The sequence below is a fragment of the Ahaetulla prasina genome, chromosome 2, assembly GCF_028640845.1.
Source record: "Ahaetulla prasina isolate Xishuangbanna chromosome 2, ASM2864084v1, whole genome shotgun sequence".
Taxonomy (NCBI): domain Eukaryota; kingdom Metazoa; phylum Chordata; class Lepidosauria; order Squamata; family Colubridae; genus Ahaetulla; species Ahaetulla prasina.
The window spans coordinates 227,632,044-227,659,010 of record NC_080540.1 but is presented as its reverse complement, the minus strand read 5'-3'; the positions used below and the strand labels follow the sequence as shown (position 1 = coordinate 227,659,010).

The window sequence follows — 26,967 nt, the reverse complement described above, 5'->3', positions numbered from 1 at the left end:
TGACTTGTTTTTGTTCTCAGAGACAGAAAAAAAGGAATCATTGAGAAAGATGATCTCAAAGGCTAAGCTTTCCATTCGCTTCTCCAAGTAGACATTTTCTGGTGTTATTTTCATGTTCCATAGATTCTTCAGATGCTCTTGTGTATATGCAAAGTAATTTATATTTACATTTACACAACAGAATATAAAAAGATGTTGTTCTTTAGAATTGGAATGTGCATTTTCCAATCCCTTCCTTCTTTTGCTTTCCACAACCTTCTCTCTCTGTGGACTCAGAGCTGTAATTAATAACTTCTTGACTCCTAAAATATGTTAAGCAATTAAAACTGGCCTACTCATCATAATCAGGGTATGGCTAACCTTAAAAACTTTATTCGTTATTCATGTGGAAAACACAAAACTAATTTTAGATGTCATTCAAACAGTAATATGTCTTTACTGTTAGAGACATGAGATTAATGTGAAGAAGTGTTCTGTAGAAAAAGATGCAGTTTCTCATTAGGGTTTTCTTGTGTCATACAGACATGGGAAAATCAATTACTTTCATGATTTAAAAAAAAGAAGCATTTAAAAGGAACAATGGTTTTAACAATTTATTTAATGATATTTTGTTACTGTCTGCAGAAATCCTTCTATGTTTGGTTTTTCTTTTCTAACATGTAATCTTTATCTATTTTCTTTTATTCTATCTGAAGCCTGTACCATGTTCTTTCGCATTTATTGTCTTAAAACCTCCTCCTGTGTATCTGGAGTAACCTAATAGCTTGCTTTTGATTATGAAACACAGTTTTATTTATTATCTAACAGTTCTGAAAGAATGTCATCCAAGATATTCAGATGTTCTGGCAAGGCAAAACAGAAATGGAAATATTAATGTACTGAAATCTTCACCACAGATGCAGTTCAAGGTAACAGATAGCCAAATGCTTCTTTTTGGTAGAGATAGACAACATTTATATATAAAAAAGGATAAACTCCATGATGAATACCGCCATTTTTTTCATCACTTCAACTTTCCTGAATAGATTTTAAAGCACTTTACAAATATTTAAACCTACAAAAACTGAGAAAATGAAAAAAAAAAAGATCTAGAAGAAGTAACAGTAAGTTATTCAGGGAATTGTAAATGAAATCAGAAATAACATTTCTACATCCTCAGTGGTAACTTCAAAAAAGAACACTTAAACTCATTGTTCTCACAAAACAATAATAGATGGCTCCTTCAATGTGCATGAAGGTAGTTATAGGAAGAAAATCATTTTTTGAATTATTCTATTTATTAAAAAGACCATTCTAATAGCAATAGCATAGACTTACCGTATATACTCGAATATAAGCCGATCCGAGTATAAGCCGAGGTCCCCAATTTTACCCCAAAAACTGGGGTAAACTGGGGACTCGAGTATAAGCCGAGGGTGGGAAATGAGGCACCTACCGGTTGGGGAAACCTCCTCCTCAGCTGAGAAGGCTGGCGGCCCCCGCCCGCCTCTCACTGCACCGCAGGGCTTCCCGCCGTCCGGTAAAATGTGAAAAAGAAAAAAAACTCGAGTATAAGCCGATATACTCGAGTATAAGCGAGGGCTTAAAAAAAACTGAGTATAAGTCAGATAGACCCGAGTATAAGCCGAGGGGACGTTTTTCAGCACAAAAAACGTGCTGAAAAACTCGGCTTATACTCGAGTATATACGGTATATACTGCTTCATAGTGCTTTACAGTCCTCTTCAGTCAGTTTACAGCATATTGCCCCCAACAATCTGGGCCCCCATTTTATCAACTTTGGAAGTATGGAAGTCTAACCTTGATCTAGTCAGGATTGAACGCCTGGCAGTGAGTAGAGTTAGCCTGCAATATTGCATTATAACTGTAATGTATTTTTAAATATTTTGGCGGGAAACAAGCACGTTGCTGATTGGTTGAAGCCGCCGGTTAAACAGTATATAAGGAGAGGTTTTTCCCCAGCCCGGTTGCTGGGTTCACCATATAGTAAAGAGCTGTTGTCACTACCCTGGTCTCCTGCCTCGTTATTGCCCGAATCTAACACTGGCGACGAAGGTGGGATTTCGAGGTTAAGAGCACCAGGAACGAGCTGAACACACGAAAGAACCGAACCCAGCAAAGCTCAGGGCAGAATCGCAGCGATGGCCAGCTACACTCCGCCCGCGCCGTTTGACCCATCCAGGGAGAAATGGGGAACGTACATGACCCGTTTCGAGAGCTTCCTGGAGGCAAATGAGCTGCAAGGAGTTCCAGACAACCGCAAAAGGGCATATTTCCTGAGCCACTGCGGTCCCGAGGTCATCGACATCGCGGAAGCCCTGGCAGAGCCAACGCCGGTACAATCGGTATCGTGGCAAACTCTGCAAAATCTTCTAAAGAACCATTTCGCGCCAACACCGTCCAAGTACGTACGGCGTTTTGAATTTGGAGAGCGCAGACAGCAAGAGGGCGAATCCATCAGCGAGTACATGGCCGCCCTGAGAAAAGCCTCCAAAGACTGTGGGTACCGAGATTTGGACGAGGAGCTACTAGAGCAACTCATCCGTGGGGTCAGAGACATGCGTTTGCGGAGGCGGCTGCTATCAAAAAGCAATCTAACGCTGGCAAACGCTCTGGACGAAGCCAGAGCTCATGAGATGTCCACCCAAGCGGCGGAAACCCTACAAAAGCCACTCACGCCAACGGCGAGTGCAAAAGAAACCCCGGTGCACAACGAAGAAATCCAGACCGAATCAGATGGCGAGGATGAGGAGGGAGTTTGCCTCACCGAGAAGGGCAAAGAAGACCGATGAATGCGGAAGTTGCGGAGGGCAACACCAGCGCTAACGATGCAAGTTCAAGGACGCTACATGTCGGCGGTGCGAGAAGAAGGGGCACCTGGCTCAAGTCTGTCGAGCACCCCAACCTTCCCGCCGAAAATTCAAATCGACCAATCAGAGCGCAGGATCGGCAAGGCGACCCGCGATTGGTCAGAACAGAAAGGGCGCGAATTCAAATCGCACGACCGTTGTAATAGGCCGTGCAGCAACCCGCGTCGAGAAGAAAATCTTCACCAGACCGAAGATAGAAGGAGTGCCGTGCCGACTAGAAGTGGACACAGGGTCAGCGATCACAATCATGTCCTGGGACACTTTTGCAAAAGCTTTGCCGAAAACCGCCAAACGCAAACTGCAAACACAACGGCTACGAGTGCACGACTACCAAGGGAATCGCATCCCTGTTCGAGGGACCACCTCCGTCCGCGTCGAGTACGGACCACACAAGAAGACCCTGCCCATCACGATAGTCGAAGGGACCCTGCCAAGTCTGTTGGGACTAGACTGGTTCCGTGCATTGGGCATGGGAGTGACTGGCATCTACAGAAGTGACTGTAACCTAAAAGACACACTCATGAACGAGTTCGAAGATGTCTTCAAGGACTGCCTGGGCAAGTACAAGGGGACCCCTATTTCCTTCAACTTAGACCCCCAGGTAGCCCCCATTAGGTTAAAGGCAAGGAGAGTCCCTTTTGCCCTTAAACCTAAGATTGACAAGGAGATAGACAAGCTCATAAATCAGGGGATTCTGGTGCCAGTCGATCACGCAAAGTGGGAGACACCAATCGTCACCCCAGTGAAACCAGATGGGTCAGTTAGAATCTGCGCTGACTACAAGGCGACGTTAAACAAAGCCTTACAGAAAAGCGCTTACCCGGTTCCCGTGGTGCAACACTTGCTGCACTCGTTGGGGCAAGGGCAAGTCTTTGCAAAGTTAGACTTGGCTCAAGCCTATCAACAACTGCCCGTAGACGCCAACACAGCCGAAGCCCAAACGATTGTAACTCACAGAGGTGCTTTCAAGTGTACCCGATTACAATTTGGGGTGAGTGTGGCACCGGGGCTATTCCAAAATTTAATGGAACGACTTCTGCAAGGGCTCCCAGGGGTAGTCCCCTACTTCGATGATGTATTGATATCAGCCGAAAATTTAGAGGAATTGGGGGAGCGCTTGAGAAAAGTTCTGGGCATTTTCCGGTCAGCCGGTCTAAAGGTCAAAGTGAACAAATGCCAGATAGGGGTAGAATCCGTAGAGTTCTTGGGCTACAGAATAGACAAGAAGGGAATTCACCCCACTGAAAGCAAGGTCAAGGCAATAAGAAAGGCTCCAGCGCCCAAAAACAAAACAGAGCTACAGGCATTCCTGGGGCTAGTGAACTTTTACGTGGTCTTTTTAAAAAACAAGGCAACCGTTGCTGAGCCGCTGCATAAGCTTCTGGGAAAGAATACTGTTTGGTCTTGGGGAAAGTCGGAAGCTAGGGCTTTCGAAGCAGTAAAAAACCTACTCTCGAGCGATAGCTTACTGATCCAGTATCATAGCTCATTGCCATTATTATTGGTTTGCGATGCCTCCCCTTACGGGGTGGGGGCTGTGCTCAGCCACAGACTTCCAAACGGCACAGAAGCCCCAATAGCCTTCTACTCCAGAACGATGTCCTCGACAGAGAGGAACTATAGCCAGTTGGATAAGGAAGCGCTAGCCATTGTGTCAGGGGTAAAAAAGTTTCACGAATACGTTTTCGGTAGAGACTTTGAAATTGTTACAGACCATAGACCTCTGTTAGGGATACTGGCCGGCGACCGCCCAACGCCTGTGGCATTTTCGCCACGATTGACCCGATGGACTATCTTCTTAGCCGCTTATTCCTACAAGCTGCAGCATCGACCCGGAAAAGAGTTGGGGCATGCGGACGCCTTAAGCAGATGCCCACTACCAGGGGCGATCGAAGACCCCACTCCGGGGACACCCATCCTGCTAATTGACTCTCTGGACTCTGGCCCAGTCACGTCTAAGGAGGTGGCTCGGGCATCATACCGGGACATTATTTTGAGGACTGTACTCGGTTGGGTACAAAGAGGGTGGCCCGCTGCGCCGGGCGAGCGTTTTAAAGAATATGTAAAAAAACGTGGGGAACTTTCGGCTCAAGGGGGGTGCCTGCTATGGGGGGATAGAGTGGTGATCCCAGAGAAATTAAGAAAAAGGGTGTTGGATCTCCTGCACGAGGGTCACCCAGGGATCGTTAGAATGAAGGGTCTAGCGAGAAGCTATGTGTGGTGGCCCTTAATGGACTCCGAAATTACTGAAAGGGTAGGGAAATGCCAGGCCTGCCAAGAGTCCAGACCTCTACCCCCAACGGCCCCGGTTCGGGAATGGGAAAGACCCCAAGGGCCCTGGTCGAGAATCCACATTGATTTTGCCGGCCCCTTCCACGGCCAAACCTTCCTGGTAGTAGTCGATGCCTACTCCAAATGGCTGGAAATCATTCTCATGAGATCCATGACAGCCGAAGCCGTGATCTCAGTCCTACGGCACCTATTTGCAACACACGGGTTGCCTGACACATTGGTTTCCGATAACGGCCCGCAATTCACGGCAACACAGTTTGAGGAATACTTGGCAGAAGAGGGCATCCGCCATGCCCTCTCGGCGCCTTTCCACCCTGCGACGAATGGCCTTGCAGAGCGTTTCATCCGAAGCGCGAAAGAGGCATTGTCCAGACTCAAGCCAGGCGACTGGCAATCAAAAATAGATATTTTCCTAGCCGTCCAACACCGAACCCCCTGTGCCACCACCGGCAGAAGCCCTGCCGAATTACTAATGGGCCGAAAACTCAGGTGCCCACTAGACCGTTTAAATCCCAACTATACACCGGAGGGATACAAGGGGGGACTCGAAAAAACAAGGGGAATGGAGATAGGCGACCGGGTATGGGCACACAACTATGGTGAGGGCCCGACCTGGGTGGCAGGAAAAATTCTAAACATAACAGGTCCCAAATCATACTTGGTAGAGTTAACTGATGGCCGAATATGGAGGCGACATATAGATCAATTGAGGAAACGGTTAGCCGGACAACCCGAGTCAGACGAAACAGGCCCTGACTATTCCATGTTTGAACCAACAGCTGACCCAAACCCGGGAAAATCGCAGGACTTAACTGAATTCCCGGAGGTCCAGCGACGCCCACAGGTTCCTGTAGAAAACAGCAGGGACAACGCGGAAAATAATCCAGGGCCGGATGGCCTAGAGGAGGAGCCGAGAGGAGCAAACAGCCCCTCCGGCCAACTCAACCCGCTCCCAGAGACTGTACTGCGCAGGTCCGAAAGAGTCAGGAGACGCCCAGTCTATTTACGGGATTACGTTGAAAAGTAATATGTAAATAAATGTAAATGTATGGGTAAAGTGTTTTCTGGGAGGGAAGGAGTGTAATGTATTTTTAAATATTTTGGCGGGAAACAAGCACGTTGCTGATTGGTTGAAGCCGCCGGTTAAACTGTATATAAGGAGAGGTTTTTCCCCAGCCCGGTTGCTGGGTTCACCATATAGTAAAGAGCTGTTGTCACTACCCTGGTCTCCTGCCTCGTTATTGCCCGAATCTAACAATAACCACTGCGCCACCACAGTTCTAAGTAATTCCCCACCTTCATTCCCATCAAAATGAAGATTATATAGAATTAAATGTAATAAAATTGGTATTCAATACAAGTTTTCCTATCTTGTCACCCTGGGTTGCCAGCCTCAGCTGAAATCAAACCTGGAGATCTCTTCTTCCAATAAATGTGTGCATTTATGTATACGTATGAAATAGAATAAAATATATATATACAAATATATAAGTATATGTAGGTGTGTGTGTATCTAGATATATTGCTATATAAAGAAACAATAGAATAAAAATACATTTATATTAAGTGAATTAATAACTGAAATAAGGAACCTCATTTATAAAATAAAACTATCCATCAGTATCCACCAGTCATCATTCCTTATCAGGCACAAACTACTCTCAACCACAGAATTGCACCACAAACACACCTTCCTATCCTTCACAACAGCAGAAATAGCATAACAGAAGAGGAAAATGAAGCAGATTGAAGAGACTCCTGAAGGGAAGAAAAGAAAGAATCCCCCTTTAGATATTTTGGAAGTCTTAACTTCACCTACTGAGAAACCCTTTTTAGATAGTCTTTAGTGTTCAGGCTAATTCTGATCCAGATGTTAAACTCTGGTTACTCTAATCGCTTGTTCTGGTAGGAAGAGTAAGATAATTTTAACCCTGCCTTTAAATGTAAATATATATGCAAGTGGCCTCATTGCTAGCGATAATTCAGCAAGAAAGCAAGAAATGGGTCCTTGTTCCAACCTGAATATTACCCTTACATTGGATGTAATAATAATATCTAGTATTATGCATCTATTGTCCTGTTGGACACATTCCTTTAGTCAATCATTGTAATTAGCTGCTTGGCACACAATAGCCAGGCTATAACAATTACTATGAATTCCATTATTTAGAAGCACTGGCATGTCTTTGTTATACATTTAGCTCTACTGGGGCACTCACAATACCTTCTTTTTTTAATGGATAGCTTAAACTGTTTGCATAGCTAAAATTGCCATGAGATTTTTAAAAGTAATTAATCACCCTTAAAATAAATGGGCTGATTTAGGCATTCTTGTAACCAATGTGATGGCTATTTACCCACCGTTTAATGAAAGCACGTAATGCAAATAATGTTATTGATTTTGGCATAAGAAGGAGCAGCAGTATTGCTGATTCAAAAAAGGCCTTTTATTATTTTTTCTCTACTATGGACAAAAATATTAAAGAAATAATACATAACAACATCTTATTACTACGATGGCAAATCTTGAACAGCTTTCTGAACAAGACCCAAAGTTCTTTGGGAAGCATGCTAAAAAGGTTTTCGTTTCCACCTCAAGCAGTAGGTAGCAGCACTAGAAGATGCTTCTGAAACTGACAATTTGAAAAGTCTAACTAGGCAAAGATGCTATCCGGTCAGTTTGATTCAACTTGTGTCAACCAACTGTTTTTTTTTAAATTACAGGTAGTCCTCAAGATGCAAATTGTAATTGCAGAATTGTGGGTGTGCTGAAAATGACAGGAGGCAGCAACATGAGTCAGGGACACATGACCTGACCTCCTTCCCTATATATTTCTGCAATTTTATTATTTCTGTTGTCCTGAATCTCTTTTCTCTAAAGTATGCTCATTTTCTGTATTGTTTCCTTTTGTATTTTGACTTAATTTTTACTTAATAAAACCAAAGTTATTTAATCTTTACTATCTCTACTGGATCCTGGTCATTCCTTTTTGTTGCCTAGTTATTCCATAGGTTCCCGACCTCTGATATTCTCCTTGATGTGTCCCTGAAACACCAAAATGTCTAACAAGTTACTACTTTTTTATAACGACTATATCTGGGCTGAAAAATGTCCTAAGACCACTAGATGGTAGCAAAGAGATACAGAAAATGCTTTGCTACTGTCTACTGAATGTTTGGATGTTTGCAACACAGATACAGCAACCCTATTCTTTTTTATCTTTTTCTATTGAAATTTAAACAATCCTACTTTCGAATAAAATATACTACATATTTTAATGTCATAGAAAAAAGCCAGCTGCCTTTCTTTTGTGCAAAAGATCATGTTATCTAGAAACCATTCATTTTAAAAGAAGTAACAAACATTGTTTTGCTTATTTGTGCAAATATTATTTAAACCCATTAATTTCAGCAAAGTCTTTTGTGAACATCATTATACTGGAGTTCCATGCTCCATGAGATACAGAGTAGGTATCGTCCGGCTTTGAGCTAAATCTATACAGATCTATACAATCTGCATTCTTTTTCAAGAGAGTTATAAATAAATGAACAACTCGGGCTGCAGTAACAGAATGTTCTCAAATGCACATATAAAACAAGCACCAGCATGTAATAGAGCTACCAGAGCAGAACTTGGAGTTCACAAGACTAAAACTTGGGCATATGAATGGCTCAAATTATTAGAGGGTGGCAGGAGAGAGATAATGTATTGCACTAGACAACTCTTTCATGCTTTCACAAAAGAAAAGCAGCTTTGTCCTTCCATTATGTCATGAATCCTAATTAGCATTAAAGGATATTTCATTGTTGGTTCAGATAAGTTTGTTTGCTTAGTGGTTTGTTCTTAATACATTCTTCAATGCAACTAGGAAAATATTAAACAAGAGAATTATTACCATATTGGTCCCACAAAAGGAAAGACAGATTACCGTAGATAAAAATAATATTTCCTGTACAAAATAGATTTGTCCGTTGAAAGCTTATAGAAAAAAGTGGCTTTTATACTACACACAAAAAGATGTATAATTTTAAACTGATGGAATAATTGAAATCATCATTTTAGGAAGAAAAGGAAGAAAGCCACAATACAATAACAAAGGGAAGTGGGGGAAATGTTTTTAAGGGAGTATTAAGGGGCAAACCACAAATTTCCTTCATAGTATAAGATGCATCACATCTATTTCTTATCAGAAAAAGAAAGTGACTGTATACAGTAGACATTTATCTCATTCCTCTGCACTAGCTTGTTTTTTTGGCTCTCTTTTGCCCCGCAAATGCTTGCTGCTAAAAGTATGGTAGTACTTTAGCAATGATCTGCATCAGATATGAGATATTTTATTGAATTATGATTAACATTATCAAGGAACTAAATACAATAAATCTTAAGCTACATAAAGAAAAATATACAGCAAGCACACAAAAATCTAAAGTCTGTAAAGAGAGATTTACTGTACATAGGCAAATTTATCATTTATATAAAATATTTCATTATAGTCAATTGCTATTGACATAAATTACAAAATCCATCCAACTCTGATAGACCTGTAGTTCCTGCCTCTGATATTTCATTATTTTGACATTATGGTTGTTTTCTAATGTAGCCATTAAAGATGTCTTAATCGGTTGTTACATTATCTAGAGTCTTCCAGTGTTGGGCAATTATTATTCTAGCGGGTAAAATTACATGGAGAATAAGTTCCTTTAACTATTTTTATATCGTGTAAATAAATTCAGTCAGCCAACTTTATTGCCCAACATTGGAAAATAATAACTTTAACATATGAGCTGTAATAGATGAAGGCAAGAGATCAGATGATGTACACATTGCCAATCATTATTTCTTTTCTGTTATCTCAGTTTATTATGTGTATTTTATTTATTTTGTACCTTTGAGCCAGTGTGGCCTCCCAGCAACTGCCTACACTAGTCCCTGCAGTTTCTTCGCAAGATTTTAGGAAGTGGTTTCTCAGTCCTCCTTCCAAAGGCTGAGAAAGAGAGACTTCCTCAGTCATCCAGCTGGCTTCATATCTAAGGCAGGATTAGAACTCAGTTTATAGATAAGGGCCTTTTAGCCATGGATCTCTTATTATATGTAGATGGTTCTTTTTATGACATTATATAGGTTGTTTCTCCTGAGTAAATGTTTCATAATTTAGATTATTGTCTAACAATAATCTAACAAATTTGCATATTATTCAACTCTGTGTATACCTTTTAATCAGTGGCGGAATTCAAATTTTTTTACTACCAATTCTGTGGGCGTGGCTTGGCGGGCATGGTGTGGCTTGGTGGGCATGGCAGGGGAAGGATACTGCAAAATCTCCATTCCCTCCCCACTCCAGGGGAAGGATATTGCAAAATTCCCATTCCCTCTCCACTCCTGGGGGAAGGATATTGCAAAATCTCCATTCCCACCGTACTCTGGGGCCAGCAAGAGGTGGTATTTGACAGTTCTCTGAACTACTCAAAATTTCCGTTACCAATTCTCTAGAATCTGTCAGAATCTGCTGAATAGCACCTCTGCTTTTAATCCTTAAACTAGCAATTGGCAAGGGAAAGTCTGCATGCTGACCAGTCCTCTGGCATGTCTGAGAGAAAGAAAAACTGATGACAATAAGTAAATAATAAATCACTATGCACTATATCTGTACTTGCTCTTCAACCTAAACATCATTCTCTTAATAGACCCTGCAGAAGTCTCACTCATTCATCATCTCAAAAATGGAAAAATACTGACAAATGATGGCTATTGGTAAATATTTCAGTCTTTTAAAGTATGCTAAACATTATACATATTTATTCTGAAAATCTCTTTGTCCAACCATATATTTTAAACACACTGGTGTTGAAGTGTACATAATGCTCTGCTATTAGTCACTTTTTAAATGGTGGCAGTTGTATAAATCTATTACTAGAACTAATCCTCTGATTACAACAACAATTGGGACCAGGATTGCTGTCATTAAGCATTGCAGTCATATAGTGCGATGCCATGTAATCACATTGTTTAATGACAATTACCATCAGAATGTACAGACTGTTTAGCAGGAAAAGGCAAGAATCTCAGGTAAGGAGCATTAAGGGCACCAGGAGGGACTGTGAGAAGCTGCACATAGGACTGGGAAGGCTGTGGGAGACTGGCAGAGACTCTACATGGATCAGGGAGACGGAGGGAGGGTGGGAGAGGTCATGTGTGGGTTGTGAGATGCTGGGGGAAGTCTTGGGAGGACCAGCAGAGGTCATGATAAGTCTGAGGAGACCTCATGAAGCAACATAGATGTGAGGGGGTACTGTGGGTAGGAGGTATTTATTGAAGCAAGCTGTGACCTTCCCTGACCAGCTTTCTTGTTGACTTTTCATGGGAAGCTACCATAGAAAGTCACAAATGCCAATCATGTGACTGAGGCCCACTGCAACATCATATTTGCAAGCTGGGTGGGCACCCAAGTCCTGACTTACAATCAAGTGAGCATGGGAGTCTTGTAACATCTGGTACTTGGGACCAGCTGTAAATCCATTTTTTTCAGTGCAACTGTAATTTTGAATGAATGGACATAAGCCAAGGACTACCTGTACTTCAATCCACACCTAGGATAATGAAGTCATAATTGATTGTAAAATTGTTTGCACAATGACTTGCTTAAATGGAATAAAAGTACTAAACACAACATTTGCACAAGAATAAAAATAAGACACAGAGAGGTTTTGAATTGCAGAATTATGCCATTGAATTTTAAAACAATGTTAGAGAATCCAGAGGTTTTTTTTCTCATTTCTTACTGGATTCTCTTGGCCCTTAGCTTCTCATCTTGCAATAAGTAAATATGAGTAGTTCCAGCCAATGTAATTCTAATCAGTAAACAGGGGAAGGAAGAGCAAGGAAAAGTCCAAAAACTCAAAAGAACAAGAAAGTAAGGTCTTCCATTAACAAAACAAAAAAAAAAAGCTATGGAGTTTAATCCATTTATATATTTCTGTTATTAAAATAAACTAGGTTATTGTTTATGTGTGAGGCAATCTTATAAAGAGTACACACCTATTGATCAAAAAGATTTGTGCAAGTATCCTTTCTCTTCCTCTTTCTTGGACGTGAAGGAAAAAACACAACATAATTATACATAATAGTTCTTCACATTTTTTACCATCCTACCCAAATTCTTCCCTGAAGCAGGCTGATTGTGCAATAACAGACTTTGAAAACTAATTTTATAGCAAATGATAAGCTCAATAATTTAATAAAACCACTTGCCTTGTTCAGTACTACTACATATATACAACTGAATTAGCCATATTACAACAATAATGTATATTTTGTATCTTGGAGTATTTAATTTTATCACTAATTCCATTTATATTATCTCAGAACTGTAAATTATCATTTAATATCCACAGTAATATTATGAAGTCGATAATGGTATTTAGACTTTGTACAGCACTGGAAAACAGTTGATTATGGTAATATATAAAAGTAAACAGCCACAACACCACTTCAAAAATAATCCATGTTTTAAAAATGTATTGATAGAAAGTAAATATTTGAAGATCATTTTCTTACATTAAAAAATAAAGAGGGTGTTTATGAAAATGTGAATAGATATCTTCAAATATATCCAGAATACCTTCTCACCTCCTACATGTGCTAGACCACAATTCCTTCACCAAATAGCCAGCAAAATTTTAAAAGTATGTTATTTTATATAGTACTACATTTTATTTTTACATTGTGAGCTACTTCGATCAGAAATTTCTTTGTGGGCAGGCAGTTAAAATGTTAACAAAAAACAATCCAAGAAAGTGCTTGAAAGCAAGTTTAAAAAAACTAACAATATCTTTAATAACTAGTTATTTGCTGCATTTTAGATCACCAAGAAATATAGTTCACCATATATTCAGGAAAAAGGGTTTTCCTCCAGTCACCTCCCATTTATTAGAAAATCTGAAAAGAACTTACATATATATTCAAAACTCTATATCGGAAATGGCTAACAATAGTATGCAATCCTAGTACCTCACAGAAAGGCCAAAACTCATCTATATAGGCAGCAGTAATTGATTTGGCTCTATTTTAGAGAACAAGGGTATATATATGTGTGTGTGTGTGTGTGTGTGTGTGTGTGTGTGTGTGTCTTTGGTTGTTCGGGTTTTCTCCCGTGTAAAATTGGAAGAGTCTTGGCGACGTTTCGACGAAGTCTCATTCGTCATCTTCAGGCTTCAGCTTCGTACTTCTGGAAGCAGTGTGTGATCGCAGCTGTTTCTTCCTTTTTACTGCTAGTGGGGGTTTGAACTGATTGGGTGGGAGCTTGGCTGTGCTCTGATTGGCTGGGGGTGTGTCCTGTTTGGGTGGGGGCTTTGTTGTGCTCAGTTTAATCTGTGTTGCAGGGGGATTTGAACTGGGGGGATTTGAGGTCCACACAGGTGACATCCTGTGTGGACCTCGTGAGTGTGGGTCTGGTGTCGCCAAAACTGAACACTTTAACAACAGAATAATCAGAGAAGCCATTGAGATAGAAAAACGCGCACACAGCATGAACAAACGAGATAAAATGTCGCCAAGACACTTCCAATTTTACACGGGAGAAAGCCCGAACAACCAAAGACCTACAAACACCCGTGAAAACCTCAGAAAACAAATATATATATACACACACACACACACACACACACACACATGTACATGTGTGCACACGCACACACACACACACTGTTGAACCCCCCCCCAAAAAAGATCAGACCATTCTTTTTCCTAATTCACCTACTTCACCCAGCAACTTTTTAAACTGAAACAAATTTTCAAGCACCCATAAACAGATGATTTCGGGGGGAAATCTAAAATTTTTTCCTATCGGCTCTGTAGGCATGGCTTTGGTGGTCAGATGACTGGGTAGGCGTGGCCAATAACAATAAATAATAAAAATAATAAAGTATACAAAACCAACAACCAACTTTCACACTTTACACACACATAACACAACACAACACAATTGACTCACACACAATGTAAAAGCACTTTACCCAAAATGGCCCCTGCAACAAGCAGGAACCGCACACAGTCACAAAAAGCCCAAAAACCAACTTTCAGACTTTACACACACACACACACACATACAACACAACTGACTCACACACATACACAAAATGCCACATACAGCTTTGTGAGATTTTGTGTGTTTGTGTAGTTAGAGTGAAACACTACAGAAACACACCAAATCTCAGAAAGCTGCACAAATATTTTATTTTATTATTTTATTTTTATTTTTAGATAAAAGCAGCTAAATTTAAAGCTTCCTTAACTTTAAAACTTTCTTAACTTTAAAACTTCCTTAACTTTAAAACTTCCTTAATTTTAAATTGCTATGCCTAAAAAAAAAATAAAACTCCTAAACAAACCCCAATTAACTATTTTTTTTAAAGCTCTCCCTCCCTTACTTACCTAATTCAAGGGAAAAGGCAGGCAGATTGAGTTGCTCACCGATGAGATGGATTGCAGGAAGGCAGATTCAGTTGCTAGCTGATGCAATTGATTGCAGTAGCCGAAGCAAGGCCGGAATAGCGAGCGAGACCGAAAAAAACAGAAAGCTGCCAAGTAGGCAAGTGGAGACCAAGCGACTGGGTGGGCATAGGCGGGGGGGAGGGATTTTTGCTACCAGTTCTCCGAACTACCCACCCTCATCGCTACCGGATCTCGTGATCCGATCCGAACCGGGAACATTTTACCACAGGATGATTTGCTTCACTGTGCTCTAGTAGCTCAGATTAAAACATGTTTCTCCCCATCCATACATTTCACATTTCCATTTGTTTACTCATTTTCCTGAATTAATATAAACAAATCCCATTTTCCTTTTTATTGAGATATTTTCATAAGAAAACACCAGGATAGCATTGAAAAAGTAGATTTGTGGATCTTTTGAGTGTCATCAACACCATCTTAAACTTACCGTACATTTGTTTGGCTTCTCCCCCGAATGTACTCTCATATGGATAAGCAATTTGTAACGGGCATTAAATGGTTTGTATCTTCGAGGGCACCCAGCCCAGAAACAAGTGAAATCTTCCCCTTTCCTCTGGTCAATGTGAATTTTTTCTATATGTCGTACCAGTTCTTCTTGCTGATCGTAGGTAGCACTGCAGTCTATCCAACGACAGCAGTGCTTGCCACTGAAATCATCAAGTTCACTATCTTCATCTAAAAAACACTTCTGGATAGATGCAGGCAAGGAAAGTGGACGGGGATGGTTGATGAGTGCATGCTGATGTGCGTGATAGGGAGGTGGTGGACCAGGGGGAGGAGGAAGCATGTGGGGAGCCAGTGAAGCAGCAGAGGGAACGCTATTTGCATTTCCAGAAAAAATATCCCCCTGTCCGCCCTTCCCAAGGCCCATAGGCTGGCTCTCTCCTAGACATGTACCTTGTTGAACCATCATATTATTTGTGATCAACGGCTGTAGATTGCTTTGCTCCAACTGTTGCATGCGTTGGTATTCGCCATTTCCATTTTCACTGTAATCTGGAGGGATAGCATTGCAATTAGCCATAAGAAGCCTTTTTTGAGGATTTGGTATAGAGCAAGTCTGGGGAATGCAGCTTCCCTTTATTCCTAAGAAATGCCCATAAACTTCAGGTTGAGGAGAGATGTTGCATGGAGATGTTCTTGAGCCATTTATATATGCAACTAGGGAGGTAGGGGAGGTGCGGATGATCGTATTGAAGTCAATCCCAATGCCATCAGACAAAGGGGACAGAGATAGTGCTCTCTTTTTCGCAGAATGGGATCTGGCTGAGGAATGGTGAGGGCTAGAATAAGGGGGATGGTTGTTTTCCATGCTGAGCAAGTAAGATGGCAATGAAGTAGAAAAGTTGTTGGACATGGATATACCAGATGTAGCATTTGTGACATCACTGAATTGACTGCTGTTTTGTGAACTCGAGTTGGAGGGAAGAGAAGGATAAATTCTATAACCATGAAACCACTCTTGTTTGACACTCTGTATTGACTGGCTTTCAGAAAGGCTCAAAGTTGTGGACGCCAAAGATTCCCGTGATATGAGGGATCTGTGTAAAGATCAGAAAAGAAAGAACAGTGTAATCTTAGCAATTGAATCCTAGATCTTGGTAATTACCGGCAGCCTTTGACTTAAAACAATTGATTTAGTGACCATTTGAAGTTAGAACGGCATTGAAAAAAAATAACTTATGCCCATTTTTCATGCTTGTAACCATGAAAATGGTTATAAGCAACCATGAGGATGCTTATTGCAGCATTCCTATGGTCATGTGATCAAAATTCAGATGTTCCGCAAACAGCTAATATTTATGATGGTTGCAGTGTTCTGGAATTATGTGATCAACTTTTGCAGCCTTCTGACAAGCAAGGTCAATGGGAAGTAAAGATTACTTAATAACCATGTTACTAACTTAACAACTGCAGTGATTCATTTTACAAATGTGGCAAGAAAGATCATAAAATGGGACAAAATTAACTTAACAAATGTCTCGCTTAGCAATGGAAATTTTGGGCTCAGTTTTAGTCATAGGTCAAGAACTATCTGTATATAGAACAACTGGCATACACAGCTCAGATTTTTTATAATCAGATTTAAAACTTTAAATCTTGATCTTTGCATACTCAAATGAGCATTGTTGTCACAGCTGTGATGAATCCAATACGGTATCACCATAAGAATTTAGCCTTTTACCACACTGGAAGTCCTGTGTATATCTCAAAAGCATCTTCTGAAGAACATTAGGCCCCCATGAAAGACCAGTAATGTAAATAGTCCTTCAAGCTTTCTACCTGCAGTTCCCTGTTCTTTACCTATTGTTAAAACTAATTTCCAATATTGTTGTTGGCGGCATCATCATCATCATCATCATCATCATCATCATATACCGGTACTTTCCCCCAAAAATATGAAAAAAGTAAAAAAAAAGATTCTGCCAAATTTGGTTACAGAATCTTTCATTACACAGGCCATCTACATCAACCACAGATCTTTACCATAAAAGATTAGACATCACTGCTCCCTATATAACATTTAATTAATAAATCAATCGGCTTACATTTATTTACTAGAAATTTAACAATTAGTATCCCCGTGTACATTTGCTAGAGTTTATTGAACACTTTCTTTCATTTATTTAAAGCTTACCAACATTACTGTAGCCCATAATTCTAATATCATGGAAGTAAAGTCAGAGTAATCACTGGCATGTACTAAACTAATTATTGGTGATCAATTCAAAATGCTGTAAGCGTGAGAATATGATGGTCACATTGATTCTCGATTGCAATGCGATGTTAAGTGGTATGTACTAGGAAAGATAATTCCAAACTGAATGACATAAAGCAGATATGTCATTGATGGTGCAGAAATGATATGATAAGCCTTGCTATATTATTGAAGAAAATAAAAACAGAACGTAAGACCTTGTATCGGATGGTATATCTGGATTTGACATAGTCATAGCCCTCTGTAAACTAGGGCTGATTTGGCTGCATGCTGTTGAGACCTGCTGAGTCGAAGGAGATAGAGGTCCCAGTCTCTGAACCACCATTGGGCTGCTGGTGATTATCAAATTGTTGCAGCTGTTTTTTCCAATGGACTTGCACTGAGATCCACAGACAAATGCTCCTAAAAATAAAGAAATCAGATAAACTATTATATCATTTTTTAAACAACTCAGTTAATTGATTTCTAGTATGCTTCCCCTGCATCCATGCAACCTTAAGGAAAATCTTTTTCATTAAATGTGGCCATATCATATGTTAAGAATCCCTCTATGAAGGGCAGGGGCTACTCAAAAATTTGAAACACAAATGAATAAATAAATAAAGTTGCAGTTCATTAATTACATTAGTGAGGACATCACATTATATAAATCATTTTAATGAGAATAAATGCGGGGTTGCAACTTATTTTGTTCTGTACTACACTTGCTCCAGTTCACATAGTGAAGATATCAGTGCTTGATACAACAGGTACAGATTTAAGTATCTTCCTCCACAGGCCAATATATGATCTCTTCCAGGAACTTTATGTGGCTTAGTTGTGTGGCAATGCAGTGCTCATCCATATAACTTCTTTTCCCTCCCTCACTGCAATTAGCCTGTTGGGGGAAAAATAGCTGCACTACGAGACAGCGCCTTCTGCTTTCAACCCTCACAGCTGGCCTAGAGGTCCGCCCTATCCTATGGCATTGAAGGCAACTGAGAGAGATCAAGCGGAACCTTGATTGTATACCTTTCCAACCCTGGTTCACTAAAGGTCTCTAACAAGAGCAACCAATGTAGCTTCAGTCTCATGCACAGGCTTGCATCCTGACTGACAAGGGTCCAGATAATCCATTTCCTCCAGGATTGTTTAGAATTGCAGCCCTGCTACCATCTCAACAGGAGTAGGTTGATAATTACCCAAGTTGGTTGAGATAAGGATATCCCTTCTTAGGTGGAAGTTTGGAAGCAAAAATGGTTTACTTAAGGACATATTTACAACTGCCCCTTTCACTAGCCAGATAGGGCAGGGTGGTGGTACAGCAACTTGTCCATTTCCTCAGGAACTACAGACTCAAATCAATCCTAGATTTTTTCGCAACAGGCCTTCTTTATTACAGCCAAACCTGGATTTCCCCAAATGAGATCATGTATTTTTAAACAATGTTGCAGGGGATTTCAATTTTCAGAACTAATTTTTAACTAAAGTACATCAAACAAACAGAATTAAGGTAGACTATTGTGTCATATTGGCAACTTATCAATAATCATTAGAATCAGCAAATCTACGGTACTTATGATAATTTATGGAACCTGAGTGGATCAATTTACAAGGTGCAAATGCAAATAGAGTACAAAAACTAATAGTTTTCAAATTCTATTTTTCAGCCAAAAATATCTAACAAGATAATTCCCTTGATTTCTTCAGGGAATATAGACTATATATTTTTGCAAGTTTAATTCATAGTGGAAAATGGAACTATTTTTAAGTTCAACTGTAACCACAAACTGCAGTTCTGAAATACCATATTGACACCAATTGACCTCTTTCAATACCCTCTTTATAGAGGAAAAAAAGATATCTATCTATATATATTATTAGTAGTAAGACGGTGATAAATTTACACTATGCATCCCTATAACATGAATTTGGCTTTCATGTTGAAAATACAAGAATCCCTTTCCCCTTTTCTTTTTATTTCCTGAATCCTTTAGTTACTGCAGAGAGCAAGAAAGATGACTTTGATAGAAATAGGCCAAATCCGTTACCAAATGATAAGGGAAAAAACACAAGTTAAGTCCAAAACAAGAAGTATGGGTAAGTAACTCAGGCTGACACCTCCCTGATTCACATCCTGTGCTTTCCAGAGGAAAGGAGAGTAAAGCAGTCAAACTTGCAAGATTATATTACTATAGACAATATTAGTAAAAGTAGTTTTAGCCTTCTTATGGTTTGGTGGGGCTGACAGTTATATTCCAGAGGAAGTTTCAACACTACACTGCTCTCGAGGATATGGTAGGATATATGGTAATCCCCTTGTTTACTATTAACTCCTGGTGAATTCATTGTTGATTCTGTGTATTTTTTGTAACAAAATTATCAAAATAGTTTTCCACTGGCTTCTTATATTTAGACTTGTCAACTTCCAGTCTGTCCCACTGTCCTGTCATTCTTGGTTGTCTTTCATTCTAAGTATGAATCCAATCCTGCTTAATTTTTTGGAATCAGACAAAGTTGGATATGTGTGGCATATAAAGCATGACCAGATAGAGACAACAACTCTACTATTGGTGGTAATTATGGGATCCATAATTACAGAGGGCTTTAGATTGAAGAAGATACCAATTCTAATTGATTTCTTCAAATTTGGACCATAACTTTTTTGCCTGGTAAAATTTGTGATGTTCCTGTAGAATGTACAGGAATTTCTACTAATGTTTTTGTTTAACATATAATTTTTATTCCATAATATTAGAGATGGACTTGGAATTCTTCATACAAATACTGCTTTTCTCATATTTTTTGTTGTTGACATTATTGTTTATCATTTTCATACTGTTTATCATATTCACATTAAGCTCTGATTAGGGAACTGTAATTAGCAAAGAATAAAAATATATGAAGTTAGGCATTCATAATCAAACAGAATTGTCAGCTAAAGTGTGAAGAAAGCCAGTTTTGTTGCGGGGAGGGGGGGGAGAGATAATTGTGAAAGGCAACACAAAGACAAAATGTCAGAAAAAAATCTATTTATTTTGTCCACTTAACCACTTTCAAAACTTGGTAAAAGTTATTAGGAAACACTATATTAATGGTCCTACATTTTAGTACCATGTGTGAAAAACATAAAGAAGGTTTGAAGCACAACCAGGCCTCTTGAACAAGAATACCATCACTGCTTCCTTATTGAATGCCTGTCTCTATGAAGGAAGCACTAAGCTAAGTTGCTGACTGTAAAGACAACAATCTATTTAGTTTGCAAGATTTTATTATTAACATCTCAAGTCTTTTTTTGCTTTTCCATACTCAATTGGTTCTATACAAAATATGGGAAGAAAGAGAAAAGAGGACAACCAGCAGCAAGGTGGATGGACTCAGTTACAATGGTGATGGGTGCACCATTAGAGGCCAGAAGGACCAGGTTAGGGAGAGATCATCATGGAGAAAATCTATCTATGTAGTCACTAAGAATCGACAATGGCTTGATAATCAGTCAAATAAACAGACAAACAATATTCCAGTTATGATTACCAAAATGAATAAACCATTTTTTCTCAAGATGCTAGAAATACAATGAAGAAATTGGATTTTTCTTCCATGTCATGGCAATATTGCAAACCATACTGAAAATTAATTCATCATATAGTTCCAAAAGTTGTAATCCCATTTCAACCTGAGGTTGTTTTTTTTTTAAATTAAACATGACTAAGCCATATATTTTTTCAAAATACCCTGAACTAACATTATATGTAACAGCTACAACGATTTTATATCTCTTTAATGGAAAAAATATCTGATCCTCTCTATTAGAAACAGGATTATAATGTCTGGAATAATGTTCCTACCTAAAAATTAAATCTGATGTACAATTAAAATTTGTTTGGAAACCATTTGTGTACAATTTTATATATGGAATTGTGTCAAAACCCAAAGTTGGATTCTAGAATTATATTAACTAGAATTAAAACTGACATCTAATATAAACTTTATTTACAGTGATTTTAAACACATTGTTTAATTTTAATATTTTTGCATATTTTCTGTTTTATCTTATTGATTTTAATTGCACCTATCAAATATTTTCATAGCTTAGTAGAGAGATGTTAGATGTGAAATGTATAAAGTATACTAAGTATTAATGTATGAGAACCTACTAGTTATATGATGGTTTAGCTTTGCTGGTTATTCAAGATTTTCTGGCAATTCATCATCTATATTTTATTGTTTATATTAGAGTTTTTCCTTAATATCCATTTAAATCTGTACAGTATTTGTTTATTTGTATATATACCGGTAACTATTATTTCTGTTCTTTTTTCTTTAAAACTACAACAAAATTAAATAAATAAAAGAATAAAAAATAATGTTGTCCATATATTATAGTTGACCCTCTGTTCCTCAACTAATTTGATATCCTCAACTGCAGATGAATGTATCTTCCTAGTTTCAATATTAATTAAATTCAGGACTAGTTCAATTGATGTCTTTGAATATGGAGTGAGATGAAGGCCATATCTAATATTTAATTTGAAGCCACTCATGTCTTGAATCAGTCTTGACTAAAGATACAACTTTTCCAGAAAATATTAAGCAACAAGAATATATGTTCAAAAAAAATTACAATTTATTCTACAAACTAATAGCCTTCATAGCTAGAAATTCACTTTGATACCTTATAAAATGTATCATATATAATTTTGTTACTAGGGTCATTTAAATCAAGAAAGATCCAATCTGAATTTGCAATTCAATCCAAAAAATCCATTCAATTGAATTTCCTAGTCCAATTATCAGATTAATTCAGTTTGGAGACTTGATTTAGAAAAAGTATGCATACATATGAACAAATATGCATGGAATGTTGATGGAATGATTTGATCTAGTACTCTTTGAAACTTTCCTAAAAGCTACAGAGGCTAAGCTCTAAGCAACGCAGTATCTTTTCATTTTTGCTTATTCATGATAAGTATGTAAAAATTAACCCTGAAAGAGAAGAAACCACATCAGTCTAGAAAATAATATTTTGTATGCTAGAGGTGCTCCCTGTTGTAGCAAAGAAATATAACATCTTCCTGGCACAGAGGAAAAGAACATGAAGCAATTTCTCTTTGTGGCTGCTTTACTATCAAGCCATATTTAAAACATGTCCCATTTGATTCTAGAGGCAGTGAGAAACTAGTGATAACCATAATACTGTTTTTAAAACCATTTAAATCAGGGGTGTCAAACTCAAGGCTCGGAGGCTGGTTCTGGCCCGTGGGGTGCTTAGATCTGGCCCATGGGGCCAGCATGGAAACAGTGAAGGACTGGCCCACAGTGTCTCTGCCAGTGAAAACGGAGCTTGCAAAGGCTGCGTGTGGCCCTCAGAGCTCCAGTTTTGCTGACAGAGAGTTGCAGAAGGCTGTTGCAGCCGGAAATGGAGTTTGGGAACCCATTCTTGCTGGCAGAGCGCTTGAGCCACCAAAGGCACCCCCGACATGAGTGACATCTACTGGCCATGCCCATTCTGGCCACGCCCACCCCAGCCCCCCAAGGTCAAACACAACCCTGATGTGGCCCTCAATGAAATCGAGTTTGACGCCCCTGATTTAAATGATTGACGATCATGACATCTGGCATCAGAGAACTGAATTGTCTTATGGCATCTTATTCTAGAGATGGCAGCCATCAGTTATTTTTATCTGTGTTATGATTCCAGGGAAAGCGCAGAACTTCCCCACTTCCAGAAAATAAACAGGTGCCAAGCCCACAACTGCAAACAACAACCACAACTAACGTACAGGCCTTGGCCCAGAAAACACTATATAGAAACTCAGCCTATAGTGGTGCCTGGTTTGTCAGGAGTCACTTTTGGTACTACACTACAGAGCACTACAGAGGAAGAACATTCTTGCCAGTGTTGATACGGCTAAGCTAGAGAAATATTTTTTAATAGTATGATAGCTTGATGATGAACCCCATACGTAGCTCTTTTGTAAAAAAGGCAAATTCCATGTTTGGGATCATTGGGGAGAGGGGGGAACCCAGAGCCCTCAGTTTATTCTAGCAAGTGGACTTAAAAAGTCTTCTGTGGAGTTTGAAAATGGTTAACCCCAATAATATTTGGGAACTATTTGGGTATAATATAAGATTATAACAAAGAGGGATTTTTAGTTCAGAAAAATGAGTAACAGGCAACATGACAGTAAAAAGGAAGTGGGCAGAGTTTTCTCATCTATTTGTAACCCAGGCCTTTAATAAAGCTGAATGGAAGCATTTCTTTATAGTTAAGTGTATAGAATTTGCTACTGTAAGACTAACAAGGATCACTAAAATTTGAATACAGGTAGTCCTCACAACAGTTCATTTAGTTACCATTCAAAGTTACAATGGCACTAAAAAAAGGAGATTTAGGACAATTTTTCACACTTACAACCATTGTAGCATCCCCATGGTCATATGATCAAAATTCAGATGCTTGGCAACTAGTTCATATTTAGGATGGTTGCAATGTCCTGGGGTCATGTAATCCCCTTTTGCAAATTTCTGACAAGCAAAGTCAATGGGGAAGCCAGATTAACAACCAGGTTACCAATTTAACAAATGCAATTGTTCACTTAACAACTGTGGCAAGAAAGTCGTAAAATGAGGCAAACTCACTTAACAAATCTTTCACTTAGCAGCGTAAATTTGGGGCTCAATTGTGGTCATAACTCGAGTATAACTTCAAGGTACATACCTGTACCTTGAAAACAAAATAAAGGAGGACAAGGCTATCAACAACATATAATCATGAAGGCTATAAATTACCTCGCTAAAAGCAGTAAAACTTTTAATATCAGTGGCTGGGATTCATTTGAAGCACTGTTATAAGAGCAGACTATTTCAGTTTTTCAGTTTCCCCATAGGAAACAGGGTTTCAAATGTGGGTTGAGAGGCTTCAAAAGTAATTTAGACTTCTAAAGATAAAGCGGAAGATGCCTTAAAATTCACTTCTACTTTGCCTGGACAACCCACAAAAAGCTTGTACAGGGCAACAGGGAGCAAATTCTGATACTAGTTCTAAACAAATGGATTTAGCTAACTTTTATTAATGAGGAGACTCTCACACACATTCTTTTAACATTTGATGGGTCAAGGTATTGCAAACTTTGAGAAATCATCTTGTAAATGGAATGCTGGGTCAGACTGGCTTTTGATCATATCCAGAGTAGCTTCAAAGTACCTTTTGTCCTTATATATTGAAGCACCATAAAAGTTCTGCAAGCAGCAGGCTCCAGCAGTAGCAAAGTGTTACTATACATATAGTCCTCGACTTATGATCACAATTGAGCCCAAAATTTCTGTTGTTAAGCGAGACATTTCTTAAGTGAGTTTTGCCCAATTTTATGCCCTTTCTTGTCACAGTTGTTGAGTGAATCCCTGAAGCTGGTAAGTTAATAACCCAGTTGTTAAATGAATCTGGCTTCCCCATTAACTTTGCTTCTCAGGAGGCTGCAAAAGATGATGTTGAGACAAGAGCCGAGGTGGCGCAGTGATTAGAGTGCAGTACTGCAGGCTACTTCTGCTGATCACCGACTGCCAGCAGTTTAGCAGATCGAATCTCATCAGACTCAAGGTTGACTCAGCCTTCCATCCTTCCGAGGCTGGTAAAATGAGGAATCAGATTGTTGGGGGCAATATGTTGACTCTGTAAAACCGCTTAGAGTGGGCTGTAAATCACTATGAAGTGATATATAAATCTAAGTGCTATTGCTATTGGGACACAGCAACAATTATAAGTATGAATCAGTTGCCAAGCACCTGAATTTTGATCACATGATCATGGGAATGCTGCAAAAATTGTAATAGTGAAAAATGGTTATAAGTCACATTTTTCAGTGCTGTTATAACTTTGAGTGGTCACTAAACAAACTGTTGTAAGTCGAGGACTACCTGTATTTATTTATTTATTTATTTAATTTTTATTTATTTATTTATTTATTTTATTTATTAAATTTAGAACTACGCCGCCTAATTTAGAACTAAGCCGCCTTCGACATGACCTGAGTTTAACTCATAGAATCATCTATTACAATGTCCTTCCTGTCAAAGACTACTTCAGCTTCAATCGCAACAATACACAAGCACACAATAGATTTAAGCTTAATGTTAACCGCTCCAGTCTTGATTGCAGAAAATATGACTTCAGTAACAGAGTTGTTAATGCTTGGAATACACTACCTGACTCTGTAGTCTCTTCCCAGAATCCCCAAAGCTTTAACCAAAAATTATCTACTATTGACCTCACCCCATTCCTAAGAGGTCTGTAAGGGGTGTACATAAGAGCACAAACGTGCCTACCGTTCCTGTCCTATTGTTTTCCTTCGTTATATCCAATTAATATAGTTATTACATACTCATACTCATATATATGCTTATGTGTTGTATAGATGTTTCATGCTTATGCTTATATATACTGTGCAACAAAAATAAATAAATAAATAAAATAAATAAAGTATTGGCAAAGACTTATTATATCAGTGCAACTGAGACAACATTTCTTCCCTCTATTCATAATGAAGATCAAGCTGTTAAAGCTGATTCTTTTATTTCAGTGGGGTTTAAAGCTAGAACGCATTAGAATCATCATTCAAAAATTTATCAAATTCATATTTAACTTTTAACAAGAGTTTAATACACACAAACTACATATCACAACACATCATTCTGGAACCTGAATTCCTCTAACACAGGGGTGTCAAACTCGCATTGTCACGGCGGTGTCACATGACGTATCAAGACTTTTTCCCCTTCACTAAACCAGTTGTGGGCATGGCCAGTGCGTGACACATCCGGGCTCCGGGCTGTGAGTTTGACAGCCCTGCTCTAACACCATCTGTCTTATTCCAAAAGAATGGATATCACTCCCTAACACTCCATTTCATTTCATGTTGTATGTAGTTTATAACAAACTAGTTTTCATTCATTTAATGAAAAGGAAATGTGGAAAAATGTCATTGTGGATTTGTCTCAGTGTAGAACTGCTGCATCTTCATTCAGCCGGAAATAAAAGGATTAACTTCCTGGCATGGTGTAATTAAGTCCATAGCTACAATAGATTATAATAGTTCTCTACCATTCCTATTTTTTTTAAAGATAATACTCTTATTTCAGCCATGCCAGAACTATTTAGATGCCACCTTTATGATGTCAACGAGAAAATATTATAAGACTTTGCAAATGAAGCAGCTGAAAATAAGGTTCATGAGTTTCAATTTTATATTTCCCCATATAAATCAAAATTGCCTTTATCGATAATTCAGCATTAATAATTAACATGTGCAAACATCAAAATACTTTATAGAAATGTTAATCTGTCCAGTTCCTCATTCTTCTGCCTGCCTATTTTGCTGTTTCTCTTCTTTGGTTAGTTAATAGCTAAGCCTCCGTCATCTCTGACATGCAACTAAATTCCCCAATGTTATTTTCAAAGAATGTGACTTTTATGGAGATTTTTGTTTATTTATTGCTCTAATTTAAGACATTCATTTCATTTTGTTCCCCCTCAAAATATTTGTATATCTTACAGAAAAGTTTTGTTACAATCTATTGAACTTTTGCTATTGTGAGTAA

The 26,967-nt window shown here is 38.8% G+C and overlaps 1 protein-coding gene across 3 annotated transcripts in view; it reads right to left on the bottom strand.

Moving 5' to 3' along the window:
• GLIS3 (GLIS family zinc finger 3) overlaps positions 1–26,967 on the bottom strand; it is a 172,773-nt gene that overhangs the window by 93,186 nt on the left and 52,620 nt on the right. For all 3 annotated transcript variants that reach the window (XM_058169917.1, XM_058169915.1, XM_058169916.1), the window contains exons 4-5: positions 17,589–17,793; positions 15,100–16,213 (exon numbers count right to left, since the gene is read on the bottom strand). In XM_058169917.1, the coding sequence (XP_058025900.1) occupies positions 15,100–16,213; positions 17,589–17,793 (1,319 nt within the window). The remainder of the gene's footprint in view (positions 1–15,099; positions 16,214–17,588; positions 17,794–26,967) is intronic.